At 42.1% G+C, this 13,746-nt stretch overlaps 1 protein-coding gene across 2 annotated transcripts in view; it reads right to left on the bottom strand.

Moving 5' to 3' along the window:
* The window catches only part of SHROOM3 (shroom family member 3), a 565,109-nt gene that overhangs the window by 33,990 nt on the left and 517,373 nt on the right, over nt 1-13,746 (bottom strand). For both annotated transcript variants that reach the window (XM_082260159.1, XM_082260158.1), the window contains exons 7-8: nt 13,318-13,385; nt 6,942-7,811 (exon numbers count right to left, since the gene is read on the bottom strand). In XM_082260159.1, the coding sequence (XP_082116285.1) occupies nt 6,942-7,811; nt 13,318-13,385 (938 nt within the window). The remainder of the gene's footprint in view (nt 1-6,941; nt 7,812-13,317; nt 13,386-13,746) is intronic.

Below are 13,746 nucleotides of genomic sequence, written 5' to 3' on the forward strand. Positions count from 1 at the left end.
GGGGCATTCTGATCACGTGACCTGTGTGATTGGCTGTCATATTGGTCACATGATCAAATAGCTACCAATTGCAAGTATGCATTGGGAGCTTTCCAGTACCTGCCAGTCTCTTAGGGTGCATGCTCACAGCACAAAAAGATGTTTAAATAGAGCTGCATATATGCAGCCTCTCGGTGTTAAAAACTGACTACCGCATATATGCGTACAGCCAGCGGGAAGAGGTTAAGGCAAAATGTCTTGTCTATGTACTGGGACTGCATTGGGCAAGGCTGCTGAGCACTGCCCATGTACAGTATCTCACAAAAGTGAGTACACCCCTCACATTTTTGTATTATTTTTTTATTATATCTTTTCATGTGACAACACTGAAGAAATGACACTTTGCTACAATGTAAAGTAGTGAGTGTACAGCTTGTATAACAGTGTAAATGTGATGTCCCCTCAAAATAACTCCATACACAGCCATTAATGTCTAAACTGCTGTCAACAAAAGTGAGTACACCTCTAAGTGCAAATGTCCAAATTGGGCCCAAGTAAACATTTTCCTTCTCTGGTGTCATGTGACTTGTTAGTACTACAAGGTCTCAGGTGTGAATTTGGAGCAGGTCTGTTAAATTTGGTGTTATCACTCTCACTCTCTCATACTGGTCACTGGAAGTTCAACAAGGCATGACATGGCTAAGAACTCTCTGACAATCTGAAAAAAAGAATTGTTGCTCTACATAAAAATGGCCTAGGCTATAAGAAGTTTTCTAAGACCCTGAAGCTGAGCTGCAGCACCGTCGCCAAGACCATACAGCGGTTTAACAGGACAGGTTCCACTCAGAACAGGCCTCGTCATGGTCGACCAAAGAAGTTGAGTGCACATGCTCAGCGTCATATCCAGAAGTTGTCTTTGGGAAATAGACGTATGAGTGCTGCCAGCATTGCTGAAGAGGTTGAAGGGGTGGGGGGTCAGCCTGTCAGTGCTCAGACCATACGCCGCACACTGCATCAAATTGGTCTGCATGGCTGTTGTCCCAGAAGGAGGCCTCTTCCAAAGATGATGCACAAGAAAGCCCGCAAACAGTTTGCTGAAGACAAACAGACTAAGGACATCAATTACTGGAACTATGTCCTGTAGTCTGATTAGACCAAGATAAACGTATTTGGTTCAGATGGTGTCAAGCGTGTGGGGTGGCAACCAGGTGAGGAGTACAAAGACAAGTGTTTCTTGCCTAGAGTCAATCATGGTGGTGGGAGTGTCATGGTCTGGGGCTGCATGAGGGCTGCTGGTACTAAGGAGCTACAGTTCATTGAGGGAACCATGAATGCCAAAATGTACTGTGACATACTGAAGCAGAGCATGATCCCCTCCCTTCGGAGACTGGGCCGCAGGCCAGTATTCAAACATGAGACCGACCCCAAACACACCTCCAAGATGACGACTGTCTTCCTGAAGAAGCTGAGGGTAAAGGTGAAGGACTGGCCAAGCATGCCTCCAAACCTAAACCCTATTGAGCATCTGTTTGGAATCCTCAAACAGAAGGTGGAGGAGCGCAAGGTCTCTAACATACTTCAGCTCTGTGATGTCATCATGGAGGAGTGGAAGGGGATTCCAGTGGAAACCTGTGAAGCCCTGGTGAACTTCATGCCCAAGAGGGTTAGGGCAGTGTTGGAAAATAATGGTCGCTACACAAAATATTGACACTTTGCACCCAATTTGGAAATTTTCACTTAGGGGTGTAGGGGGTGTCACTTTTGTTGCCAGTGGTTTAGACATTAATGGCTGTGTGTTGAGTTATTTTGAGGGGACAGCAAATTTACACTGTTATACAAGCTGTACACTTACTACTTTACATTGTAGCAAAGTGTAATTTCTTCAGTGTTGTCACATGAAAAGATATAATAAAATATTTACAAAAATGTGAGGGGTGTACTCACTTTTGTGAGATACTGTATATGGTGTGAGCAAAGCTGTTAGAAACCTGCCTGAAATGAACTCTACAGTATTTTTTGTGATCTTCAATTCTCCTCCCTGTAAACACATTCCGAAAGCGCTGAAATGTTAAAAATGCCTGAAATGCATGAATAAAGAATGCAACAAATGAAAACTTTACTTAAAGCACAGAAGTATGCATGGGCTGCAATTTATCAAAAAAGTTAGAAAAGATTAAAGCAAAAGCATGTCATTGTAGCACTGCCCCCTTGGGGACTGCTGGATAACACACTCTCGGGTCCCCCTGGGTTACTGTTAGCAACACTGGCATTCAAAAATTAACACTTTATTTCTTGGCTCAGTCAATGATCAGTCCAGGGGTATGTAGTTGTTTTTGGTGTTTTATTTTAAATAGGGATAGGAGAAGGGAATAGTGGGATACTCCAAATTTAACTATTTACGATGGATGAGGACTCCTATCTGGAGATGCAGCCAGGCTGGAGATTCACCTTGCCACTAGATGGATTTTGGTCAAGTCTCTGTTCAAACAAATTATTTAGGTAGATTATCTTCAGGATACCTGCCTAGTTACTGTTTTTTGAGGGTCTCCAGTGTCTCTACCCCTCCAGTTCAATTCCTTTTCTCTGGTCCCCAGGCCGACTGCCCGTGACCGCGTGCCACTGCTACAGATGAGGAGGCAGCCGCCACCCTCCCTCCAGGACTCTGTTTAACAGCCAAAGACCCCACAGCACATGTGCTCCTGGCTTTTATACAGTATCCCATAATGCACCGAGACAGCCAGTCTCTACCAATCACTGGGACTGTATCAAAGCTGGTGTACCCATTGGTCAGGTTTCCTCCCACTGCCAACATGCCTCCCTATTGGACCATCGTGAAACACTATCTAGACCCAATGAATCACACACTGAGCACACCTAACTCACAGATCCTGCTCTCTGGTAGGCAGAAAGCAATATAGATTTCCCTGCTGCTCCTCTAATAGGCAGCCAAAAACTATACTCTCTCACTAGCACCTACCTAGGAGGGTGCTACATCATAATAATAGAAAATTATTTAAAAAATATATAATTTTGCTGACCTACATAGTAATGTTTTGATGTGCAGCTGATGTGCAGCCCCCTGTGACGAAGCCAGAAACGACGAAATGCGTCGGGGCATGACTACACGGCATCCGGAAACAGCTGTTAATGACCAGCGGGTGTCTCAGAGCGATCTATTCACCAGCGTGGAGAGGGTGAGATCTACAGGAGACGCTCAGCAGTGTAATTTATGCGATTTTTATGATTGGATTATGTGAGCGTAATTATTGGAGTTTTAATAAATGTGATGTTATAAAACAGTATCACACTAGTGGAGGTTATTCCTTTTTACATATGTCAGGACTATAACATCAGTGAGGAGGAGACAGTGAGATGATCGCACATCCACCATCTAGGTGATCGGGACAAATCATTTAAGTGATCTTGGCCTTATCATTAAGAGTGGAAAGGCATTTTGTTCTGGTGAGTAGTTAATTTATCAGGAGTGTGACTACACATCGGTGGTGGAGTGTGAGGTGTTCCTGTAATTTCACATCGGGTTACCATGGTCTCTTCTGGAATATGCTACTCACATGTATCTTCAAGTTTGTTGATGGACTACTCTTTAAGAACTTTTTTTAACTTCTTTATGGATTTAAATTTATGATTTTGGATTGTCATAATGCGCTACTGATTTCCCTTACGTGTAATTTGGAATACTCAGTTGCATGTTGGATTTATTTTTTATGATATATGTGTTTGTTGAAGTAGCAGCAGTAATATTATCAGTATTTAAGGTTTATTTATCCCAGCACAGGGGATTACTATATGGTATTATACTATATGGCAGTGATGGCGAACCTTGGCACCCCAGATGTTTTGGAACTACATTTCCCATGATACTCAACTACACTGCAGAGTACATGAGCATCATGGGAAATATAGTTCCAAAACATCCGGGGTGCCAAGGTTCCTCATCACTGCTATATGGTATTACATCAATTTATTTAAAGGCAAATATACTGTGCACTGCAAGTGCACTTCAAATAAATTTGCTGTAGATCTGAGGGAAATTCTGAAATGAGGAGAAGCTCTGTTGATTTCTACCATCCAATCATGTACAAGCAAAAATACTTTTGTGACATGAAGCTTTGACTCATTTACTAAGCTCTGGAGCAAGTTCACTTGCAGTGCACAGTATATTTGCCTTTAGTATTTCAACCCCATTGCTCCTACATAAACATTGATAGTGCTGCCTAAATTGGCACAGAGAAGTGGAATATGTAAATTTGTGAGAATTGTATATCTTTTGTAAAAAATGTGTTGATTTTTAGCTTAGAAAGTCTATGTTTTCCAAAATATATTCCAGATCGTTTTACAAATTAAATGCTTAAGAGGATGACCATTCTTTTCTAGGGAGAAAAACCTGGACTGTGAAAGATCTTCTGCACCCAAATGTCAATATCACCTTCACTCATACATACCATTTATGCTTAAAATTGTTTTAAACCTCTGACATGAAAAAGCATGTCCTTCTGTAGTGTGGACTTGCCTCAATACAAAGCAACAAGTGTGATTTCTGTCTGCTGACTGCCTTTTCTGCTATCTGCATAAATCATTTCTGACAGCTAATGCTAACTCCAAGTGATGGAGGGTAACTGGGGAGAGGAGCTCCAGCACACAGACTGTGATTGCAAGCCCGATGTCCGCCGGTCACACTACGATCGTCGGTAGAGAGGGAGAAAGGCGGGCGGCTTATGTAAAAAAGCCGCCTGTCATTCTCCCCTGTGTAAAAATGGAGATCTACTATATAGAACCGTTGATCTCTGTTTTTACAATAGTACACATGTCCCATCACAGTTAGAAACACGCCCCTAGGACACACTTAACCCCTCCCTCTCCAATACAGTTAACCCCTTCCCTGCCAGTGTCATTTTTACAGTAACAGTGCATATGTATAGCACTGATTACTGCAGTAATGTCACTGGTAACCCCAAAAGTGTCAAAAATGTCAGTCAAGGGTCCGATCTGTCCGCCGCAATGTCGCAGTCCCACAAAAAAATCGCAGATCGCCGCCATTAATCTTTCCCTTTGTTAGTAAACGTGATAACTTTTGCGCAAACCAATCAAAATACGCTTTTTGCAATTTTTTTTACCAAACATATGTAGCATAAAACAAATTGGCCGAAAATGTAAAAACATTTGGATTTTTACATTTTTTTTGGGGGAATTTCATATAAAAAAATGGGAGAAAAATTGTTATTTTTTCAAAATTTACGCTCTTTTTTTGTTTATAGCGCATGATCAAAAAAATCACACAGGTGATCAAATACCACCAAAAGAAAGCTCTTTTTGTGGGAAAAAAAGGACGTGAAATTAGTTTAGGTACAGCGTCGCACGACCGCACAATTGTCCGTTAAATTCACGCAGTAAAAAATCGCAAAAAACCCCCTGGTCAGGAAGGGGGTAAAATCTTCCGGGGCTTAAGTCGTTAACTGCTGCTATAAACAAACTTTAAAACCTTAAGGTATAACTAAAGGAAAAACATTTTTTTTAGTTTTGGACAGAGTGGAGATGGATTAGAACACCTATTAGGTTTTTATTGCTGTCTGTGCCCCCATAAAGGAGATTCACCCTCTCTAATTGTCATGTTTACCATCATTAAAAGTGAAAGTAAAAGAGAATCCCACATTTTTGGATGTCCCCAGAAAAGCAATAGAGGGGAAATGTTCTAATGAGGATACAGGTTCTGGTGACCTGGAGGTCCCCAAGCAATTCCCTTAATTTGCAGGGATTTCCTCTCACTTCCTGTTTAGCTATTGGACAGGAAATCTCCGCAATGAGGCACAGATGGCAAAAAAAAATCTGACAGAGGTTAAACCCTCCCTTACTCTTTCGAAAATGAGAAAAAAAAAGTTTTGCCTATAGTTCTACTTGAAGAATGGGCAATGGAATATACATACCGAATATTTGTTCTCTCAAGACTAGTATATATTCCCTGACCCCAGTGCCAGCAGACAGAAATGCAAGACAGAGAAGACAGAGACATAAACTAATTGCAGCTGTCCTTTGACAGTATGTACATTTTTAGTACATGCAGAACATTTCTCTTCTGTGCATGTCTAAGTCCGTACACCAGTAGAATTTCAGTTTTCGTTTTTGAACATTCAATTTTGTAATTGCTAGTAGGGTTAATCAACTTTAGTTTTTGACCACAGTTGTGAGAAAATTTGAAGTATCAGGATGGATTTTTTTTGAATGAGCAGAACAGACTGTGAATATGGTTGTTGTACAGGAAAAATCATACATAATGCAATGTGTATATTCTACTGGTATATGGCCAGTGTTTAGGGGCAGACTGGCAACTTTCAGCCCAGGGGGCAGGTACAAACCAGAGGCCCATGGTGCAGCGACTCGGCCCCCTCCCACTCTTCCCATCCTCCTCCTGACCCTCATTCCAGGCTGAAGCCCTGCTCCAGGTACTCTCTACTCACCAGCTGAATCCAGGTTCCCAACCTGGCCAGCAGGGGGCGGTTGGGGGGAGCTGGGGCAGCTTGGTTAGGGCTGGTCAGGGGAGGAGAGTCTCCAGTGGGCCATGGAACCGGCCTGTCCTCAGACACAGTTTACACAACCTATGCTGGAGAGGGAGGCCTGGTTTCTGCCCTTGTCTTCAACCCGCACTCAGTAGGTCAGCAGCGGGGACTTTTTTCTTCTCTTCACCAGGAATCCTTTAGGCATGTCTGTGGCAGAAGCAGTGAAGCCTTTTTACAGGACATCAGAGTGGCCCAGGGGGCAATTGCCCCCCTGCCCCCTGGCCCAGTCCTCCCTGCCAGTGTTACACTGTTCTGTTACTGCTTTATTTTTATAGTGCATGTTTTTAAACTAAGAGGGGGAATCCAGAAAAGAAGCCAGCTAATATTCTCAACTAATCACATTTAGCACTTATCTTGTACTGCATAAAGTACTTTTCAGCTAAAACTTACATTTCTTTCCAGTCTTTCCTCACATTTCCTTCATAATGCTTGGGGGGAGTAGCCAGCAAAGTATGTATTTTCTCTTGCTTTTCCTTCAAAAGGGCATCTTCCAGAGTTGGGGGAGGGAATGGAGGCGGCGATGGGGGAACAAAATGAATTTCAGGGGACCTTCCCAACTCTTGGTCCTTAACAAATACTTCATCTTCCACCTCATCATTCCCAACCAGAGGCGATAACTGGAGACCAGATTCAGATATACGGAGTGATATTTTCCCATGGTGTGAGGGAGTTTCAGACTCTGAGGAGCTGCTGCTCCACATTGTATTGTTTTTCCAATTAGTGGGAAGCTTCTGCCCAAATGCGGTGCTGTTTTGTGAAGTGTTTGCTTCTTTTGTTGAATTTAAGCCCTTGACTTTTGGGGGTGGAGGCCTCTGTGGTGGAGTAGACTTTGTATTTTGTTTGTTACGGTTGTGATTCATTGAGGTATTACTATTGAAACTTAAATCCATGTCATTTTTACTTTTTGCTTCAATTGGAGAAATTTTAGAAGTTCTGTTTTCAGCATACAGATACTCTTCCTCAGTATCTTGTGTCCTCTGCATGGGTAAATCTTGTATCGTTTTAGAGGGACTGAAGGTACTGGGTGAAGGTAAGGTAGCCAGTCTTGCACTGTGTAGATTACTGTGCTGGGCAGGGCCTTGTGTAAGACTTTGGGCTCTCGTGTGTCTCTGAATTTTCACACTGCTCTGATCCACAATATTGTTTGATGGAGGAACCATCGTCTCTAAATCAGTCGAAGAATGGTGGCTAGGATGTGATTGAAATGCTGATTCAGAAGGTGCTATTTCTGGATGATCTTCAGTTTTGCTTCTAGAGGAGCTAAATATGGACACAGAGAAATCAGAAGACAAGTTAAATAAATAGGTATGTGATCAGGGGATGCTCAAGGTAAAATGTTCTGTATTATTTTGAATAGATAAAATACAATTAGAAAGTATGAAAACATGGAAACAATATGTCAGCTTTTTTATTTAGCTTGTCAGATGCCTGCTTTTATTTTCTAACCTTTAATTGTAAAATGTCAACTTGAAATTGATTGGAGGTGAAGGACATCAACCACAGACCCTTGCAAATTTAATTATGATCTTTAAAGACTAGATGACCAGATATCTGATACCCAAGCATAGCATTTGGATTATTTGCTACAGCTTTCTCCTCGTTTTATAACTTACCAGTCATAAATCATAGCAGTAATTGTCACCACATACAGATTGTTTATTGGAAAATGAGGTATGATATGTTAGAAATACATCTGGTTTATGTATCAGAGTTACTGTAGCATGAGTTTCCACCTCATTAGAACTTAGAGACTCAAAATTGTAAAAATGTGGGGGCACATGTGCAAACCTAGCAACAATCCAGGATTCTTTGGGACTGTCCTGCCTTTCGACCCAAATTCCGTGGTCCAGTGGACCACAGTATTTTCCAGCTACACAACGCCTAGATGATGCTGCCTGGCATCTCTGTAATCACGGGCTGCAGGACGATCCTGGCTTTTATACTCCACCCTCAACAGAAGTTGGAATGTTATGTTCTGTCCCTGCTGATAATGGGACTGACTTATCTCCCTGCACTTTGGTGGGGAAGGGGGGAAATATTTTCCTGCGGTTTAAATTATAGGATGTCAACGTGGTGGGGATGCTTTTTTTAACTTGTGTGATCATTTTCAAATACATTTTTTTAGAGGAATAAATTGTTAAATGGATTTTAGTTTGTAAAATTCAGTTTTTTTAAAATGTATTACAGTTATACAGTATATTTTAAATTTTCTTGATTTTATTTTGACTTGCTCACCTCCATGATTCAGATACCTCAAAATGTGTCCATCTCTTCCACAAGAGCACCTCCTGACCCTTTAAAAAAAATTGTATATGTACCCTTTTCAAGATGTCTTCAGGTCAGTTGTGTGATGCCACAGGTTCTCTTTGGTCTCTTCTTGTTCCAGGAGTGGACGAATCCTGCATGCTGCAGAACAAGCTCTCTGCAGCATTCTCCTGTGATTTAGAAGTGAAAGGCCAAGCCCTGACACCTTAGGCTCAAAATAAGTGGGTTAAATGATGCTAGGCATCATTCAAATTGAAAGTGAAATAGCCCTGAAGCAGTCAGTCTGTGGGGGACAGCACCAAAGATAGGGTGACTATAGCAGCTAGAGCTGCTTTATAAAAGAGAAAATGCTGGAGACTGAGATTTTTACTTTTTGCCTAATCTGAAGACGGGCTTTTAAGGAATAAAAGTTAAAGTGATATTAAAGCATTGTTTTTTGTTTTGTTTTCTAAATAACAAACATGTAAACATGTTATATTTACCTGCTCTGTGTAATGAGTTTGCACAGAGCAGCCCGGATCCTCCTCTTTTGGGTCCCATGCCAGAGCTCCTGGCTCCTCCCTCCTGCCGGGTCTCCCACATCAAGCAGCTTGATCTGGGGGCACCCAAGCAGGGGTGCTCCTGAGCTGCGGCTCTGTGTGTCCATTCACACATGGAGCTGCAGCTCGGCCCAGCCCCTCCATCTCCTGATTGGCTCACTGGCTGTGATTGACAGCAGCGGGAGCCAATGGGGGGTCCGGTATGTATGGGGGGGGGCTGCTGCACACAGAAGGTTTTTTACCTTCATGCATACAATGCATGAAGGTAATAAACTTTGTGCCTTTACAACCACTTTAAACAAGTTTCTGTGCATGTAGGGGTGTTTTAATTGCTCTCATCATAACATATGGTAATTATTATTTGACAATACCCTTTTACATTATAACCATATTAGACCCACATTACATGCTCACATTATAGGGTTGATTTACTAAAGGTAAAAAGACTGTGCACTTTGAAAAGTGTAGTTGCACTCTGCATGAGCAGTTGCCCTGGAGCTTAGTAAATGAGCAGAAGCGCTGCTAACTTCTACCATCCAATCACGTGCAAGCAGAAATTTATTTATTTTTTTTTTTTTGTTTTTTCCTTGCATGTGATTGGGTATTCTTTGCAAAGTGAAGAGTTGCCTCATTTACTAAGCCCTGGAGCAACTGCACTTGCAGAATGCAATTGCACTTTGCAAAGTGCAATCTTTTTGACTTTAGTAAATTAAACCCTATATGTCCACATTAGGCTTTGGTGTGTCCAGTGCAGTTTTCTCATAGTATTCTTCTTTGTAAGTTTAAAAGTTATGAAGTATGCATTAGCTAGATCAACCCATCCAAACTGTGCATTTCAACTAACGTGGACTTTGTGCATGCCAAACACATCTCCTAGCATCAAAACTGCTGTTCTTATTCCAAGGTAGTTTAAATGTTATGTATGAAACCCATGCAGGTATTCAAACACAGATACAATAGGAAGCAAATGCTGCTCTATTCTCCCTGTAGTTTAGGGCTCATGCACATTGTTTCTTCTAAACTCACAGTTTTGAGGCTTTTTTTGCCTAATTCCCTGAACACACCTCAATAAAAGCATATGGGGTTGATTTACTAAAACTGGAGAGTGCAAAATCTGGTGCAGCTCTGCATAAAAAACAAACAGTTTGCTTTTTTTTTTTTTAAAATTAAAGCTTAACCACTTAAGCCCCGGAAGATTTTACCCCCATTCCGACCAGGGTTTTTTTTGCGATTTTTTACTGCGTGACTTTGACGGACAATTGCGCGGTCGTGCGACGCTGTACCTAAACGAATTTCACGTCTTCAGAGGTGCTTCCAATTACACACATATGATCTCTTGGTGGGATCATATGATTTGGTAAGCAGTTAATTTTCACATATAGAGCACAGCGGTGACACACTTTCCATTGTGGATTATTTCAGCTGCACTACAAATAGTTTGTTGTATTTCAATGTGGGAAAGTTGGAGCGTCATCTTTCTACTAAACACATAGCACTGGACTATTTATGAACTTTTTGCACCATTTATTATTTGTCATTTTTTGTGAACAGATCATGGCTACTTATTCACAAAAAAGTTATTTTTGATGTAATTCACTTGTTACACCGTTCTAGACACAAAGAGTTTCACTTATCTAGAGAAACTTGGCCATTCGAACCATGGGCGTCCGCAGAGCTTTTTTCAGGGGGGGGGGGGGCATAATTTTAAGGTCACCCATGCTCCACCTCTTTTCAACAATGTAATGAAGGGGAGGGTCTTAGTCATTATACTTATTTTGAGTATATTCCTTTAAAGCATGTTATACAGCACAGTGCTTTGCTGTGTAATTTGGCCCCTTCTATCACCTAAAATACCTGGCTGATCCTGCCTGGCTATGTCCTCCCCTCTGTAAACTGACCACGGTATACCATGGCTGCTGAGCCCTGACACTGTGGTCAGTTTACGTGCCTTCATCATCCGCAGCCCTCTGTCCTCTTCTGTCCTCCCTGCCTGTCTGCTCCTGTGTCAGTGCCCACCCCCCTCCTCTTCTGCTGCTGTAGTTTCATTTAAAGTTTCATGTCCTGTCTACAGTCTGTTTAATAATCCTGTGTGCCCCGGTGTCGTTTTTTTATAAAAATAAGCCATTCTTTACAAGTATAGAGTGTCACTCGCCGCTCACGTGACCCGCCACCTCTTTCCTCCTCTCCTCTTCCCCTCCTCCTCCCCTCCCAACTGACATCAGTGAGGAATCCTTGGCCCCGCCCACTGCAGGCAGCTGTCAGCCGGAGAGAGCTGACGGGTCATGTGAGCGGCGCTCGGCCCTCTGAATACTGGTAAAGAACAGCTTATTTTTTTAAAACACAGACACACAGGCACACATGATTATTAAACAGAACAGACAGGATGGTATAAAGTGGCTTAACAACCACTTAAAAGGGGAAGTTGAGATTCCAAGGGGGGGCATTTGCCCCCCCTTGCCCCTACCTGCGGATGCCCATGATTCGAACATTCATTATTGTTTGATTTTGGTTATTGCATATTATTTATTGCATCTGTTACCTAATCACTTTTAGGATAATATCTCAGTCAATAACAGCACATCTTATTTATTTTACAAAGCCTTTACAAGTGTCAATCCTTTTTCTGCTGCCAGGAAAAGAGCGTCTAGGGAGCTGGTTAACAGGGTCCAGTGTGCATGAACCCGTCCAGTGTGCATTAACCCATCCAGTGTGCATTAACCCATCCAGTGTGCATTAACCCATCCAGTGTGCACGAACCCGTCCACTGTGCATGAACCTGTCCAGTGTGCATTAACCCATCCAGTGAGCACGAACCTGTCCAGTGAGCACGAACCTATCCAGTGTGCACGAACCCGTCCAGTGTGCACGAACCCATCCAGTGAGCACGAACCTGTCCAGTGTGCACAAACCCGTCCAGTGTGCATGAACCCGTCCAGTGTGCATGAACCCGTCCAGTGTGCATTAACCCATCCAGTGTGCATTAACCCATCCAGTGTGCACAAACCTGTCCAGTGTCCACGAACCCGTCCAGTGTGTATTAACCCATCCAGTGTGCATGAACCCTTCCAGTTTGCATGAACCCGTCCAGTGTGCATGAACCCTAGCATAATCAATATATACAGTCTCTCTATGTATAGTATACTCCAACAATTGAAAATCTTTATAGTGTTGACTTACTGCCACTATGACTGATCTAGTACACTCCTGACCATCTCCTAGAAAGCGTTTGATAACAAGCAAGCACCTAATATTATTTTGGTTATGTGGCTCGCCTGCTGTTGTAGAAGTAACCTGTCAGGGAATTCTGGGATATGTGCCTCCAGGGTGGATGGGGAGCCAGAGGGTAGAAAAGTTGGTTTGAACAGACCTTTAGGCTGGGTTCACACTTAAATCAGATGCGGTTAACAACAGCAGGGGTCCGGTGCATCCCTGTTCCCCGTTTCAGGGACGAATCAGGCCCGAATTTTTGCCTGAATTCGGACCTGAAACTGAGCCAAAGTCGCACAGGACCTTTGTGCAATTCGCTCCGCAGCCACTCCAGAGATGTGTGAACCGAGCCAGTCACAATCTCCTGTCATGCTAATCGGATGCAGAAAAACCTGCATCCAATTCACAATTGTGTGAACCCAGCCTGAAGTTTCCAACAAAACCAATATATTTAATGTATATGACTTCTTACAGAATCTAAGGAGAGCTACATTTCTCTAAATACCACGGAGTTTCCTGAACACCTAATGCAATTTAAGTTAATTTTAACTTTGGGTAGCAAATTTTAGAGGATATTGTGTGAAATGAGGAAGTCTGAAGCACAGGGGGCCCGCAAAAATGTGTCTAAATAACATCAAACAAAATAAGAATGTACTAGTTTTACAAATATTATTTACAGAAAAATACAAAGGCACATGTACTAAATATATTTTTAGAACAATTACTATCTAATTATCTATTTTTTATCAACTTACCGAAATTCTTTAGTTGTTGAACTATAAGAAGCATACTTGATAAGAGATTCCCTTCTTACCATAAAGTCCTGCAATACACAAAAGCATGAAAACTGGTTAGTGATAGTTAAAGCACATGTAAACCCAATCACTAAAATCTCAGATAAGCTTTACCCACTTAATGTAATTTCAAAAGTCAATGGTTTTGAATCTACTGCTTTCTTAAAAATATTTTGCGGTGATCCTGCCATGAAGATCCTTGTTAAGACATTTTCTGTTGAAGAACAACATTCTTTCCCTAAGTGCCAACTGTGCTTCTGCATTGTCACTCTGTTACCCGGGCTTCAGATAGAGACTACAAGTGGCTGTTTTAACACACTTTATGCAGGAATGGTCCATGTTGTCACCATCAGAAAGCTGACTGGCGTACATGCATTTCAAAATGACAGC

Source organism: Pelophylax lessonae (assembly GCF_965119305.1).
Source record: "Pelophylax lessonae genome assembly, chromosome: 1".
Classification (NCBI taxonomy): Eukaryota; Metazoa; Chordata; class Amphibia; order Anura; family Ranidae; genus Pelophylax; species Pelophylax lessonae.